Source organism: Neolamprologus multifasciatus, chromosome 1 (genome assembly GCF_963576455.1).
Source record: "Neolamprologus multifasciatus chromosome 1, fNeoMul1.2, whole genome shotgun sequence".
In the NCBI taxonomy this organism is placed as follows: domain Eukaryota; kingdom Metazoa; phylum Chordata; class Actinopteri; order Cichliformes; family Cichlidae; genus Neolamprologus; species Neolamprologus multifasciatus.
This window is the reverse complement of record NC_140439.1, coordinates 18,414,300-18,430,907: the sequence shown is the minus strand read 5'-3', so window position 1 is coordinate 18,430,907 and position 16,608 is coordinate 18,414,300. Positions and strand designations below refer to the sequence as shown.

The 16,608-nt window shown below is 39.1% G+C and overlaps 1 protein-coding gene across 1 annotated transcript in view; it reads left to right on the top strand.

Moving 5' to 3' along the window:
• The window catches only part of tjp1a (tight junction protein 1a), a 99,961-nt gene that overhangs the window by 8,053 nt on the left and 75,300 nt on the right, over positions 1-16,608 (top strand). The window contains 1 exon segment of the mRNA XM_085138242.1: positions 15,080-15,293. Within this exon segment, the coding sequence (XP_084994368.1) occupies positions 15,080-15,293 (214 nt within the window).

Sequence of the window (16,608 nt, the reverse complement as noted above, 5' to 3'; positions counted from 1 at the left end):
ATGGCTTTGGTTTTCGGTCTTCTGTGAAACCCGTATGTTTTGAATAAGGGTGACCCTGCTTGCAGCCATGGGTGGTAATAGTGTCATGATAAAAACAGTGTTCCACTGGTACAGGTTAATTTGATTTAAGAAAGTTTTATGTCCTTAAAGGTTGACTTTGACAGAATACTGAGGTAAAACAGGTTTTGGGCATATATGATGTGCAGATGCTGAGCAGAAGTAATTTATGATGCCTAAGCATGCAAAATCATTACTCAGTCCACATTAACTATATGCTGTATTTATACAGTTTACCTTATTTTAGCATTTTCTTGCTAACGTTTGCTTTTGCCGTGACTTGTCTTCACTACAGATTTATGCTCATACCTGCATGGTGCAGTACTGTGCAAAGGGCTTGAGCCACCCCTAATTCCTTTATGTATTGCTAGGAAACTGGGAAATTGTCAATTTAGTTAAACGTGTTTATATAAAGAAGTATTGATGCAAAAACTGTTCAATTCTAATTGCTTTTCTTGGCATTTCTTTTGAAGGTGCTGCCAATCAGATGCCTTCCAGAAGCGATACTGTAGCATCCACTGTGGTGGATGAAAACTGGATGGTGTCTCTGTCTCTGTGTTCATAATTTCATCACTTTTAACAAGATGCTCAACTCCACTGGCTTAAATATAGCCCCAAACCATAACAGTCTCCTCCTTAGACCTGCCACTGTTTTGTCCTTTATTTTTTCAGTTTACTTAATTTTTTAAGGACAAACTGAAAACTGTGTTGAAGGTCCTCTCTTACGTTTTCAGTTTATAAATCTTTAGGAATCACCAAATATACTATTTTATGTCTGTCAAACCTTGTTATCTTTAGCATCTTTTGTATATTCAACTAAAGAAATCTGGTCTTTAAATCTGACATCATTAGCCATTTCCAGGTCCAAACTCCGCTTCAGGTCCCAAAGTAAAACGAACACTGCAGCATCACTGAGAGTTAAAAACTGTCTAAATTCTTTCATTTTTAGTAAAATGATTAGTGTGGCTGCTCTACCAGGTGTAACAATTAAGTTTAACACCCAGGCATCCACGAAAACAGAATTTATTAAATTTAACGGAGAAGTTAAGTTAGCAGGAAGTTAGCTCGCTAGTTCCCACCTAAACATGATAAAGCATGTTCTGACTGAGGGATTTCTGAAAAATTAAAACGTACACTCTGCTATCACTTCCAACATAAATGAAGACAGAAAACTAAACAGCAGTGACGCTTGTAAGGTTACTGAAGTTGGGCTAGCTGGTATATAATTATGTGCTACATGGTGGCTAGCTACACAGCTATGGTTAGCATAATATAAACACAGTGAAGCTGGGGGATGAACTTTTTTCCACTCAATAAAAGTTAACATGAGGATTCCCAATGGTTAGGGACAAATGCAATCGCATGGCAGGATGCTGTAAACGGACCAAACTTCAGTCAGGAGAACAACTGAGATAATCCATTTGTTGTCCAATGTCCAATAAAACACCTTCAGAAGCCCACTTTAAAAAGTTACAAGAAAGTCTGGCTCCTTGAAAGCAAAAGATAAAGTAATGAGATGAAATTTAAATCTTTTGTAGAGTTCTGTACAAGTGCTTTGAAGTTGTGTTTGTGTAATTTTGGAGCAGCACTTTTTGAAATCAGCCGCTGACCTTGCCGTCACCCTCCTCTCCGCAGGGGTCAGACAACACTCAGACATGACCGTTGTCTCGCCTTGTTTGATACATGTCTATATGCCTAATCTGGTCTGTCCATCTGTTAGGCCTGTCTGGCCTAATCACAGTCTTGATCCTGCTGCAGATTTTCATTCCCGCTCGTTTCTGCCCAGGTGGCTTTCAAATGGCTTACAGGCTCCAGCTTTCAAAGATGTTTCCTTTATTTCTTTTGCTTTTAGACACCCAGTTAGTCATATGTTTCATTCCTCTGTTTGGGGACATCAGTGGGGTTTTCTAGATCAAGTTGGATGTGTCATGTACGTCTTGTCGCCACTTGTCCCATGTAGCAGGAGGGGCACCCAAGAGCAAAGTGATGCATGTTCATCGGCCACCATCTCTTCGAGCTGAACAGTCAGGCATTATGAAGCAGTCAGGGCGACCTCTGAGCCATATGCTGACTGTGTCCCTCTGTGCTTTGTCCCTTTGCATTATGGTCATTCTCCTTCCTTTTTTCCTTTGTCCTCTTTCCACCAACTCTGCCTCTCAACACCATGTTCCTTTATGCTTTACTCACCTGTCTCCTTTATTCCCTGGTTTCTCTTTTTGTTCTCAATTTATTTTCCCCACCTGTGCAATGGAAGCAAATGGTAAGTGTTTGTGTTTATATGGAAAATAAAATGCTGGCTAGGTAAAAGCTTCTTCGAAAAGGTCTAGGAATATAAATGGAAAGAGAAAAAGTCACTGGAGCTATTTTGGATGCGCCGCTGCTGCCTGATGAGCTGGAAGATATGAACAAAGACAAATCCCAGGGTGGAAAGGCATCCCAGGACTCTATTTAACATTCTGGTTAGAGCACAGTCTATTGTTATTAGGTATGAGCTAAAAACATAGATAAGGGTCAAAAATAGTAAGACACCTGCCTGTAGTTGTAGAAAGATCTGACACCAATGTTAACTTCTAAGTGCTCTCCAACTCCTCAGAGGAATTCCCCCAAAACTCAGACTTCACCTTGTTAACACAAATGAAGGAGGTTAGAGTTTTATTTAAAAATTGTCCTCTGCAAACATTTTTGAATATTAGATGTTTAGATTCATATTCATCGCATAAAACAACAGTCAAAAAACAAACTACCTTAGCAACAGTTGGAAATTTTTCTAGTCTTCTGCTAACTAAATTTCATGGCAGGCCGTTGCTATAGTTGCTGCCACTCGGCAACATCATTGTTCGGTGTTTAGAGCTGGCAGCAGCAGCAGGGTGGTGTGGGTACTCTGAATCCTACCGCTACACCACAGGATGCTGCAATCCAGCTTGTATAATCTCATCACAAAGTAACTAACTAAATAGAGAATAAGCACAGGTATTTTTTATCCCAGAGCAAATCACACTTTGAAGCCGATGTTGCTCCAATATGTAGTGCTTTCTGTTTGTTGCTGTGTCTGGTTTGTGCTGGTACGGAAAGTCAGGAGTATGAGACAATATAGCATTACAATGGAAAAAGGGTAGTTGTACTGGGCCATTCTGAAGTTTTTAGCCTTGAAACATGATATTTTTTGTCTGCAGTTGTGATTGCTTAGCCTTCAGTAACAATTTTCTCTTAGTACTATTATTATATTATAACAATGAATCATTTTTTAATCCTGGAAACTAAAGTTAGCATCACCACATCATCCATGTATATGTGGAAGTCTTGAATCGATCACATAATTTCCTTTACCTTCTTAACATCAAGACGAAAATCAGAATTTCAAAATCTTCACGTCTTTGAAATAAAACTGCTGATGAACTTCAAGTAATATGATTAAACGAGCTTGGTTGAGACAAGCTAACACAACACATGAAAGCTTTTTGTTTGCTAATGCTGAGCAGGTCAGCTTTCTGTACGACATGGTGGAATAAGTCTTATGACTCCCATAATTTCTTTTAAGATGTTTACTTAAATAAAAAAAAAAGATGTTGCTCTCTTTATCCATTATACTCCACTCCATTTTATACAGGTCAAACATTTTGTGGCTCTACATTCCTAACTCTTTTGTCTGCTCCACACATAGACTTCTTTACCATTGCAAACACAAAATATATTACTATCAAGAATTTGGCTCTTAGGCCACAGTACTTGAGTCCATGAAAATGAAAATTTACCTAAGTGGGGAAGAAACAAAGGGAACAAACTGAGGGACAGAACAATAATACTCTAATGAAGGCATAATCCAGCAGTGGGCAACAAGCTGTTGAACAAAAGGGTAGAACAGAGTTCTCGATGGACATGAAACAAAATGAAAGTAAAGTGATCTTACCAAATAAAACAGGAAATAAAACTGCCTCACTTAGTATATCTGTCTCAAATAAAACACAGCTATCTGTGCACATACTGGAAACAGAGATTTTAGTGTTGGATTGGGATTATAAGGCCAGCTGGAGTTGTTTTCCAGGCTCTGAACACAGCATGAACTGCTAAATACTGAAGCTCACAGTTCAACATGCTTCCACACCAAGAGAACCCACAACCCATGTAGACTTAGTGCCTGAAAGAAATCAGTTGGTAACTATAAAATCAGCAATGGCAACTGTATCGGCACTTACAGTGCACTCTTTTTTAACTTTTCTAAGTATGTGATCATGTGTAGTTTCTACTTAAAATTGTTTGGTGACTACTTATATAGCAAAAATGACATGTACAAATGTACAGCTCTCCACATTCAGTGCTCCACCAGGTACATGTTCCTATACTTGGTAATGTGAATGCACTTATGCAGAAGTATGAGATCATGTGTAGTTTCTACTAAGCCTACTGAATAGATATTTTCTTGAGGGTGTTTGATTCAAATGAAAGTTTGTCAAAAACTAACTTTTTTGCTTCTTTTGTTCTGCTGATGTTCTTCTGGTGTCCTAGCAACAATGGTGCCTGTATACAGTATTATTTGAGATACTATTATCTTTTTCATATCTAACTCTAAAGCTCTTCACACACCGAACACGTAACTTTGTGCAAATTTTATGAGCATTAAAAATACTTGTCAGACTCACCTGTTCCTAATGCAGTCGTTCACACCAACCGCAGGTGTGATAATTTGGCAAGACAAAGTTGCAGCATTTATTCTTTTAGAATTAAGCTCAGTTTTTCAGATTTTCAAATGCATTCGACAACAAGAGCACTCAAAACATGCCATGGTGCTGAATATGCAAGGATATCTACAATGCAAAATAATACTATTTTACCTCAGACACACAGCTGGGTCCTGCCCCGGCTCAGATGTGGTTAGGTCTATCGCTTAGACCTCGCTTATACTGCCCCACTGACATCCTTAAATATACACAATAGCAGTTGTGATATATCTTCAACTCCTGGATCAAACCATGAAATTCTCCTTGCTGCTGCCTTCTCCTGAGAATTGGATTAACCCAGAATCGCAGTTTTTTTCTTAATTTAAGCTTGCAGCTTTCAGAGAGCAGCATTTATAAGTCTGAGTCATAGCAAGGGCAATTTCCATTCTTTTCCAATGAGCAGCTCTCATTGACAATAAACTTTTTACCTTGGTGTGCAGCATTATAGCATAATAGTAGTGATGCAGCAGAAATAGTCAGAAATAAGTACAAAAGCAGGCTGGAAATTAAAAGTAAAAGTATAAAAATAACTACTTAACACTCTAAGATGACAAAAATAAAGTAACTTAACCTTGTAACTTGTCAAGAGCTGCAAAATGTTGTCACCTAATAAGACTGAAAGATGTTCTCTACCTCGGATGCTGTTTCTTGGGTTGAGCTTTTTAAACAACTGCTTAAATCATGGCTTTTCCCACTATTTCCACCATGTACTGTTTGCTCTTCCTGTCATATAGAGCGAAGCTAGCGAGCGTTCCTGCGAAGCTCAGTTTAGCATCAATTGCTAGTTTCATTGCTAGTATTGTTATTTCCACCTTTAGCTAAAACAGTTTTCTTGCATATTTTGCGAGAAAACATTTTGCTTTGTTGGAAGTTGAAATAGCTCCGTGGTTAGGTGTTAAATCTCCGCTGGGGTCTCGCTCTCAGACATGCCCGGGTTTGTCTCATTGTTGTGGTGCTAGGAAATGTAAATGCATGGCCTTCCTATAGCAATGATATCACAATATGACATTTTTATTTTTATTTTTATTTTATTTATATCATATAAAAATTTATACCAGTGTTATCACTGGCGATAAGATGTGGCACAGCCCTACTTAAAACATTAATCAAAGAATGTTTTTTAATATAAATAACATTACTTACTGGATGAGGTAATCTGTTAATCTTAGCTAGTGGTATTGTTAATCTGTGGACATGAGGGAGATTCTCTATTTTGGGCTGAAGTCTCATGTAATATTTATCCATTTCACCTCTCTCTACATTTAGTGCCTGATGTGTCTGAGTATTTCTTTATTTTTTGTGCTGTAAGATCCCGTCATTGTCTGTTCGCACTGGAGGGAACACTTTGAGTTTAGCTCCATGAGTGCACTCCAGCCTGTTTGTGAGTTTCTGTGTATTCCTCCAGAGGCAGTGAAAAGGGAAACTAGCATCTGTCTGAACAGACAGGGAGACTGAGTCTAATCCACTGCCTTGCACAGCTAAAGATATCACACTAAATTCCTGCAGTATAGCTGAAAGTATAGTAAAAAACTCCACAACCCCCCCCCCAAATTGGGCTCAGAGGAAAATCACTTTTTAAAGAGTTTGGTTTCAGCAAAATGCTTTGAAAAATAAACTTGCAACAGGGCACTTACCGCTGTATTGCATTGCCTCTTATTTTAACAACGCTGAGTATTTCAGAGCTCTGGCTTTCTCCAATAGTCCAGCATGTCTGTCAGCATAATAGGGGATTCATATTTGGCCGCAGGTGTGAACGTGAGCAGGAATGTTTGTCTGTCTCTGTGTCACCTGTTTTCCAATATTTGGGAGTTTTATAAGGCGCCAAATATAAGTGACAGGTCCAGATTGCAGTCAGGTCAGTTTATCACCCCGACTCTTGTGCTGCAGAGCCGTGCTCCTGTTTAAATCTGCAGAATTTGGCACCGTCTTGCTCACATTCACATACACAAGGCGTCATCTGGATGTCAGCGTATGCATTGTTTGTTCTTTAATGTCTCATTAATTAACAGCATAAGCGAAAGACCACAGAGGAGGTTCATGGACGTTGTGAAGGACGACATGGAGAGAATTGGTGTGAGGAGAGGATGCTAGAGATATGGTGAGATGGAGGAAGATGATCCACTATGGTGACCAATAAACCATTTTTGATGCCAGGTGACCTTTTGAACTGCTCACATAACAAGCTGTAGGCTTCCTTCTCTTTTTTCAACCTAGAGGTCAGAGCATCGATGGTTACCATACCAACAGTTTTCCACTTAACCAGAGTTCATCCTAAATAGAGCAGGGCGATATGACCAAAAATATTTATCACGATATACATTTGAAAATTTGCAATAACGATATAACTGACGATATAATTGACACTAGACAAAATACTTTACAACTCCACAACTTTATTAGTGCAAAAAAACCCCATCAATGTATTTTCACTTAAACAAGCAGCTGTTTTTTATGTGCATTAAAGTTACATAAAAATGTAACAGTGCAAATTCCTTGCTGACAGTTTAACCAAAAGGCATTTCCAGTGGAAATTGGCCGACATATCCTCAGCATAACCATGTATAATATCCACAAAACTTAAAAAGAGGTTATACACACACAATATGGTAATATTATGTTGAAGCGCAGTACGTATCACTCCGTGAGGCTCCTGCCTATGATAGCCGTAATGCTCCGACAATCCATCAAGCGGTTTGGGTTCGTAGCTTAGCAAAGTCATACTGAAACATCTGACAGATTTTCGAGCGCCGTGTACATAAAATCATTTCGAGGTCAGTAAACACAACCAGAATTCATACATAAGGCCCACAGGATTATAAGAGGCACTGTCAATTTTCACAAAAATCAAAGGATTGATTTTAAGTGTGCCTTATTTTCCAAACAACACGGTAATAACGACGGCCCGCTAACATGCTCTACCAAAAATAGTGCTTTGTTGTATATCTGACGGACGAAAGCTAAACCAGTTCCACACCACTGAAGTTGCAGCATTTTTACAAACCAATTCTGGTTCATCCGTTTCATTCAATGATCCAGTTTTGCTCTTCTCATTCTGCGTCGCCACCATGTGCGTATGTAAACAAAGGCAATGCGCATGCGCGTTTTACCCATATTCTATCGCGATATTTAATTTTCCTATCATTGCCGAAATTACACCGGTATTACCGTGAACGGTATGATATAGCCCAGCCCTAATCCTAAATGAGCTCCTACCCAGAAAAGGCAGCATCATTTCCTGGTAGTTCATGTGCATGTGCTTGTTTTCTTGTGTATGCCAAAGTCTCAATTCCTATTTTCGGATGAAGTGTGTTTACTGGCAGTGGTTTTCAGAAGTATTTCTAAGCCCATGCAGTGATTTCCAGCAGAGAACTGTGTCTGGATTTTCTGTTTTGTTTTTTTCAAAGATCACGCCCATTCATTATTGGTTTTTGGCCTTGCCCCTTGTGTGCAGTGATTTCTACAGCTTCTCTTTTAATAATATTGTGAGCCAGAAATGATGAAACCCCATGCTGTGTTTCAGTTTGGCAAACACCCACTCCATCTTTACTCAGTCTCTCTGTGCACAATCCTGACCGTTCACAGCCAACATGACTAATAATGCATGATCATCATATAAATTAAAAGTCTGTTTTCCATGTTATGTCATATCATTGCTAATATGCTGATGTGTTTTCAGTAATCTGTTGAATCTACGGGTGATGTATGAATCTTGGTAACATCTGCATGAAGCTGCTGCCTTGTCTGAACCACATAACGATAATGAGCTATATTAAAATAAATAAAAGTCAAATGTTCTAAGGAAAATTCTGTTTGCATTAGTTATGTCCTCATTGTGAGTTCTGTTTTATTGCCAGCAATTAATTATTATGATTATCATTATTTAATGTGACTTTAGTCTCAGATGCTGAAAGCCTTTAAAAAAGGCAAAAGTTTAAAAGTTAAACTGGATTTTCTTCAGCGGAAAGATCAAATATAAGCAGGCAGGAGGGTGAGCAACTTTACTTAATACAAACATTTCTCTTTGCCTTTGTTCTGGTAACTTGTTTTTTTTTTTTTTAAATTCCAGGCTTTTCAGGAAGTCACGTTAATCACTTTTACTACATTTATCCAGCCTGCATATAATAAACTGCTAAGAATGCACAGGCAGACATGTGTAGGGTCTAAGTCTAAACATGGTAGTGTGACCACAGCAGACCCACATCAGCAACAGCTGCTGTTGCAAAGTTATGTAAGTGCAGTGAAACATTGAGCAGTTATCTTGTCCTCATGAATTCTCCGTTATATCTTTCCTCGACCTCAAAAAGTATTTGACTGCGACTCCAGCCTTTTCTTGCTCCTGTTCCAACTTTCCTGAAACACGTTGTTGGCATCAAACCCAATATTACCACGTAGTTTTATTTTAAATCACTGCATATGTTGGTTTTGTAAAAGCTCCTGTAGGCTCCCCCTTACATTTTTTATTTGGCAGATGTTTTACGCTGGAAACTCTTCCTGATGCAACCCCAAATGGATTCGTGTCTCCTCCCATATTTTCTTTGTACTTGCTCTAAATTAATCATATCAAATAGCATATCAAAGCAAACTATGGTGGTCTGGTTTTGCTTAAATTTATTTACAGGATACCAGCTGCTGTTGGAAGCAGCGTTGTGCCTCAGCTGCAAGCGTGAACTTATTCATCTTCTGCTACTTCTAGTATTCTGTATAGTTTTTATATTTGTGCTCTGTTTTTACAGTTTTTGTGAAGCAGAAATTCAACAAGCTTACATTTTTTGACTTTCAGCATATATGTTATCTATTGATTATAGTTCAATTACTGCAAAAATAAAAACAATTGTAAAAAAAAAAATGGCCCTATTCAAGGTATATTACATTTTTATAAAGTCTCCTCACAGATTTCGGAAAGCACTGCTATAATAGATTTAGATGAAACAATGATGAGTCCATTAGGGATGTGGGACTGACAAGTCTTACAGTCTCTATTACATCATAAATCGTATGCTCTCGTACATGACTCAAAAGTACAGCTGCGGAAGGTCTTTCAAAGTTTTTCATTTTCGGTCCAGTCCTTGTACCTTACCATTTTCAAAAATGTGTTTGTTTTTTAGTCACTAAACACAGACGAATGAATTATTCAATCATAAAAAGAGTCTCTATCTGAAGGGTTGAACCAGTGTTGTGGCTACACATAACAGACAACTTAGCAAAGAACTTATTTTAAATTGTATCTTTAGGCAAATTGTTACTAGCAGCCTGTCGCAAAAAAAGCTTCATTTGTCAGCATGGCAAGGATCCCAAACACACTGTCGTTACAGTAAAAGCATATCTGGTAAGAGGATGAAAGTTTAATATTATTGAATCAGTCTAGGAAAGTAGAGCTTTGAATGTCCTTCAAGAAGCCTGGAGAACTATTCCTGAAGACTACTTAAAGGATTTACAAGAAAGCTCGGCTAAGAGAGTTTAGGCTGTGTTGAAGAACAAAGGTGATGACTTTCAAGCTCATTAGAGTTGTAAAGACTCATTTTTTACCGTATGTGCTTTATTTCTGTGTTTATTTGCACGTTTCAATAAATTACTTACCCTTTTTTCTCATTTTCTTTGCATAATATAAAGAAATGGCTCAGGACTTTTGCACAGTATTGTATCTTGCCAAAAAAAAAAAACAATTTTATTTTATGTAAATAGACATCATATTCACAAGAACATAAAATGCAGTGCCATGTAAGCACTAATACCTCAAATCCTTGAGCCACATAGTTCCGGTTTCTGTTACCCTGTGATGTCATCTATTAGTGTAGGATTAGCAGAATGACCTACAGGTTGTAAACCAGCACACAGGCCCTATCAGCGCTCCTCATTCTTAGAAGTGTGTTGTTAAAACCAAAGAGCTTCATAAGCTTTGTGTGTAAATGAAATCCCCTTGTGAAAGTAACACTGGGATTACAGTGACAGAGACTGAGCTCTGTACGTGCGTTCTAGCTGTTAGTAAATACAAAGATGAATCAGGTGCAAGTCGCATATAGAAAAGGCAAACCTTGAAGATGAAGTGCAGTGAAACTTTGCAAGTACTTCTTGATTCCCTCAGTGTTAATTAAAATGGCTTTCCTCGAGTTCACATTGTGTTAATGATAATCATCAAATGCTGGCATGATAAGACGTTAAACTGAGATACTGAATATGGAGAAAACTGCCCTTTAACACAGCCTATAAAAAAGAAGAACTCTACCTGATTTAATACCCAATTTAAATTTGGGTGAGTTTCCTCTTTAGTGTCATCACCTTGGGAAGCGCTTCCAGCACAGATGCTATTTTTAGATCTCTATTTTTAGATTTCTGTCTGAAGGTCCAGTTCAGACCAATTGCACCAGGGTCTCCGGCTCACACTGGATCGACTCCAGTATGTCAAAATAATCACAAATACGACAGATAGGACTGGTGATGATTGAAGATTGTGCTGGTGTGTCCACAAAAACTAGCTGGCATGCACCCAAATTCACCCAGTCTATTACAATATATTACAGTAGAACGTAATGTACAGTTTGACCCTTGGGATGAATTTAAAGCACGTTGTTGACATTAAAAACATTATTTTTAAAAATCATTAGCTTCCTCCTGGTCACTCTCCTGACCAGATGTTCCACCTGCAGGGTTGGAGAATGTGAGCTCTTCCACTAAAAACTGCTGTTTGGTCTCTTTGTCGTTACTCTAATAACCTGGGATCACTGAGAAGAAAGCTGAGTTAGTTCGTCACAGATATTTGCCATAATGTAATCACAGAGGTACAGAAGTGGTCATGAAAACCTTGTGGAGTGATGTGGAAGTAGCAGCCACACTGGTAGCCGTAGGTGCAGAAAGACATGACTTTGAAGGAGAGATCAGCCAAATAGTGCAAAACACTATGTTAGCATTATCAGCATTAGCATTAGCATTATCATCGTCGGTATGTTAGCATGCTTTGGTTAGCATTTAGCTTCAATCATCTATGTGCACTAAAGGAAACGTCAAAGAACTGCTACTAAGATTTTAGATTCTCAACTCTTGTTAAGAAGTATGTTTTCAAAGTTGTTTAACACATTTGCTAAAGAATTGGAGGAAAATCAAATCTATTAGCTCAGTAACCTTTTATCCATTTTTAACGGATCAACAGGATAGCAGGACATGATGTCTACTGAGGTCTCAAGGCTTACATTAGTATTCAGCTCAGACACTGTGAAGTTATCGATCTACATTTTCTTTTTTTATCCTGTTCCATATTAAAACAGAGTTGGAGCTGCAGAAAAGGGAACGCAAAAAACACAATATATTCTATTTAGCTAATTACACTTGAAAGTGTTCCTTAGATTTCACCCCCTAAATGTGAGGCTATAGCTGAGCCTTCTGTTAATAGACTCATCTTGAAATCCAAATCCTTTGCTGGACAAAAACAAGCAAAAACAACTTTTATTGACAGTTTCAGGTCTAAATGCAAGTGCAAAGTGCTTAATGTGCATGCATTAAGGCCTTCTGATACACAACACACCACAAATAAATCGTGCTAAAATTACCACAAAGCGTGTGTTTTCAGAAACTACTATGGCTTTTGCTTCAAAGTTGGCAGTGAGGAGACTAGCTGGGAACAAATACCATCATATAAGAGGCTTAATGAGCTTTAGAAAGGAGCAGCCAGATGTATTGACAGTATAGGCATATAATAAAGTGCTCTGTCATGTATGTTATGTAGCCATGTTGCCGTTGGTTAAGAAATAAGAAATAAGAATAAGAAATATTAGTTAAATGTGTGTGGTTAGGGGGTTTTTTTTATGTTTGAATGGCATACAAATTATTACCAGGAAATCAGTCTTTAGTTTAAACGAGCCTTCAGAGGGATTGGATGGTTTCGAGCGCAGCATGTGTAGCATGTGGTGTCACCTTCTTTTGTTTTTACTTCTGCTTGGTAACTCTAAAAAAAAAGGCTGGCTATTAAAATGCTCAATAGACAGCGAAAACCCCTGATCATGTTCCTGCCGTCCTCATGCTCAGAAAGACTGACAGCCTGTCAGTAAGTTTATTTATTTTTTTCCTTGACACTGTCATGTGTTGTCAACTTTAACACATGACAGTATAATACTTTGGTACGAGCATTTGATTGATGACTTGTCATTACGATAGATTTGAAGTGCAACAAATAGCCCAGTGTTTGTTTTAAAAGGCCTCTACTGCAGAGCCGAGATGGCTTAGATCTTAAAATGACTTAAATGCACTGTGTTATTGTGTATTTAAGAAATATATTCGTGAACACCTCTATGAAAGCAGATAATTGGTCAGTTTGCTGGTCTGAAGCATTCAAGCGTGTGTAAACACAAAGCCACAGAGAAACGATATCAGCAATGATCTTCAGTTATCATAAGTTATCATTAATCATTAGTTATTATTAATCTCTGGTGCTGTGAAGCCAGCCACCCCTCCCTGAGCCTGGTTCGGTTCGAGCCCCAGCTTGGACAGTCTCGGTCGTTGTGTCCTTGGGCAAGACACTTCACCCGTTGCCTACTGGTGGTGGTCAGAGGGCCCGGTGGCGCCAGTGTCTGGCAGCCTCGCCTCTGTCAGTGCGCCCCAGGGTGGCTGTGGCTACAATGTAGCTTGCCATCACCAGTGTGTGAATGTGTGTGTGAATGGGTGGATGACTGGATGTGTAAAGCGCTTTGGGGTCCCTAGGGACTAGTAAAGCGCTATACAAATACAGGCCATTTACCATTTGTATAAATAAAACTTGGATTAAACTGAATCAATCTCGGAAGGATTCTGAGAACAATTTGAAGTCTGTCATTCTACAGTGAGAATGATTTTTCACAAATGGAAAACATTCAAGACAGTCACCAATCTTTCCACGAGTAGACGTGCCAGCAAATTCACTCCAAGGTCAGAAAAAATCTAAGAGCTAGATCTCAGACTCTACAGGCCTCAGTTGGCTTGTTAAATGTTAAAATCCATCACATTAAAATTAGAAAAAGACTGAACGGCGAGCTTCTTCTCTCTAAAAAGTCCATGGCAGCACGGCTTTGGTTTGCAAGGAGAGCAAAGTGCAAATGCACACCTGCACACCACAACTCCTCTGCACACTAAAGCTATTGCCACTAAAGGTGGTTTTAAAAGCTACTGAATCATGAGGGGTACTTAGTTTTTCTCACACTGCTTCTGCACTTTGGCTTAGTTTTTGTTAAATAAGTAATGAAATGTGATATGTCACTGAGCTTGTCTTAAAGTAATTTTAAATTTTGTAAGGACCAGATTATTGTTTCATGATGTCTTAACATGTTAAACCTTTGAAGAGTGTTCTTTCTCTCTACCATGACTGTATCTTTATATCCTTTTCCTTGTAAACCACGTATGTAGGTGGTGTTTTTTAAAAGTATTTATTCCTTTGAAGAATTTGAAATAACTTAAATAATTGCATTCTGTTAACATTTTAAGGCATGATTGAGGAAACAATCAAAATTGCAGTGACTGTTATTTTTCCAGGCAGTTCACCTTAAAAGACCTTTGCAGCCAAGCATGTAAGAAGCAAAGCGTCTTCATTGTGGCTTAATAATAGAAGACAAGTGGATGCTGCCTACCTAGTGCCCATCTGCAGGCTACCCGCTGACATTCAGCCCAATTATTCACACTTGCTTAAATGGCACTACAGCCAACAGGAGAATATGTCCTTTAAAAAGTAAAGACAGCAAGAGGAAAGTTATGTCACTTTGATGCTTCAGGCATCTTTATGTTTTCCCTCAGATACAGCAGTGCTGTCTGCTAGCATTGTGTGTTTTTTGTGGCTCGCTCTTGGGAGAAATCATCTTCATTGTGAGCGCTGTTGTTTTTAATAGATGTAGCTACATCAAGTGTTTGAGCCCACGAGCAATGCATTATGAGAAACATTCAAGATTTTGGCAGATTTTGTCCCCAGAAATGTTAAATATGAGTGTAACAGGTGAATTCAAGTGAGACTTATGCGTGTGTTCATTTTCTCAATTTATAGCTATTTTCTCAAAGTTTTAAATGAGTAAGTCTAAATGCTGAGATACCTAGCTTGAAATTTTGAGATAATAACCAGAAATATTGACTTACAGATGGCATAAAATAAAACCAGGGGCAGAAATGATCTTCCAAAGATTTCAACTAACTTTTGCTGTAGATTTTTGGATTTTTATCAACTAAATGCAGTTTGGTGCTGAGTAGATACACTACATTTCCAAAAATAGAGTTGATTTGATGAATGTGAAACTTAACCCCACTGACTCTTTACTGACTATTTCTTGACTTTTCATTGACTTTCTGTGTTTCTGTTGCAGGGTGACCCCGGCAGATGGAGAGTTATCCCCCTCAGGTGCTCCTGGATGTTTAGACGAGCCTACAGGTGCTACTGGTGGCGCTGGTGCTATGGCTATGCCTGCCACATCCACTCTCTCGTTGCCTATGAGCCAAGGTAAACCTTCCCTGCGTCGCATCAAAGGCCGCATTCACCGCAGCAAGAGCCTGGACAGCCTCGATCTGCTTGACTCCAATGTAAGGCCCATGCACAGCTTCACTCTGACTTAACTTGTACAGAAATCGGAGGAGAACTGGTGATAGATACTAACACCCCGACAACTGACCACGTTTAGGAGTTTGAGTCTTATAGGAAATGTGCTGTGTGTATAGAATAAAAGTGCGAATGAGGGAATGTGGCTTGTAATGTGCTTTGAGCGGTTAATAAGATGAGGAACTTGTTTTTTAAGCAAACTCCATTTTAACAGAAACAGAGATGTTGAAGGGAAATGATTTACTGTAGTTTCAATGCAAACTAAAGGCCCAAGAGGTATCCTAATGATTTCATTCAGATTGAAGCCACAGCGTTAATACACACACACACACACACACACACACAGAGGCTGACCTTCGGTTATGTAATATTTCTGTGGTTTTCAGATGAGCACAGTTTAACACTTTCCATATGTCTCTCTCTATGACTGGTTTATTCTCATGAAAAGTATTAATCTGATAAATGATTGGGTAAGCTGCTTGGACTTAAAAACCTTTCCTATCTCTGGGATTGTCTATTGAGCTGAGAATGGCGTTTGGCCCACTCTCACCGCTGGTTAACTCGAGTGTACTTGTGTGTGTTTGCTAGGGTGTGTGCGTGTGTGTGTGTGGGCAGTTTGGTATTTGGGAAAGCAACCAGCGGTTTATGATGTTAACAAATGCCAACCTGCTACTAATGCATGCTGGGTAAGGCTGTGGTCACACAGATAAAGATCTCCTTCCCTGCACAGTGCTACTGTATGTCTTTCTTTTCCCTCTACTACTGTCTTTGTGTCTTGACCCTCTGTAGATGTCTCCCCTAATAAATGTTCGCAGCGTGATGTTTCCTCATCTGCACCCGACCTTCCTCTCCATGCTGACAGTCTGCAGTGTGTGTGTGTGTTTGTGTGTACACATGTGCATGCTTGCTTTACTTGTTCAGGGCATCAGCCGGCCTTAATTGAGAGTTGCCCGGTGTCTCTGTGCACAGAGCCTTTGTTCTTCACAACTGGGACTCATTAAGATTACGTTCAAGAGAGGCAGCATTTGGAGCTTGCACAAGTTAATCCATTTTTGATGTGAAGGTGGGTTGAAGGTTGAGAGAAAAAGTCACAGGGTGGAGGTGACAGTCAGGAACATGCTCCGAGATGACACAGCACAGCATCGGTCTGAACGATGCAGCAAACACACACAAACACACACTTACGACCGCTTTTGTCAGTTTGATTGACTGCTGGCATGAGGTCTCCTGTCAGTTTCTAATTTTGAGACAGAGGCGAAAATATCTCATAGATTTTTAAAGCAACCTTGAGTGCCCTGC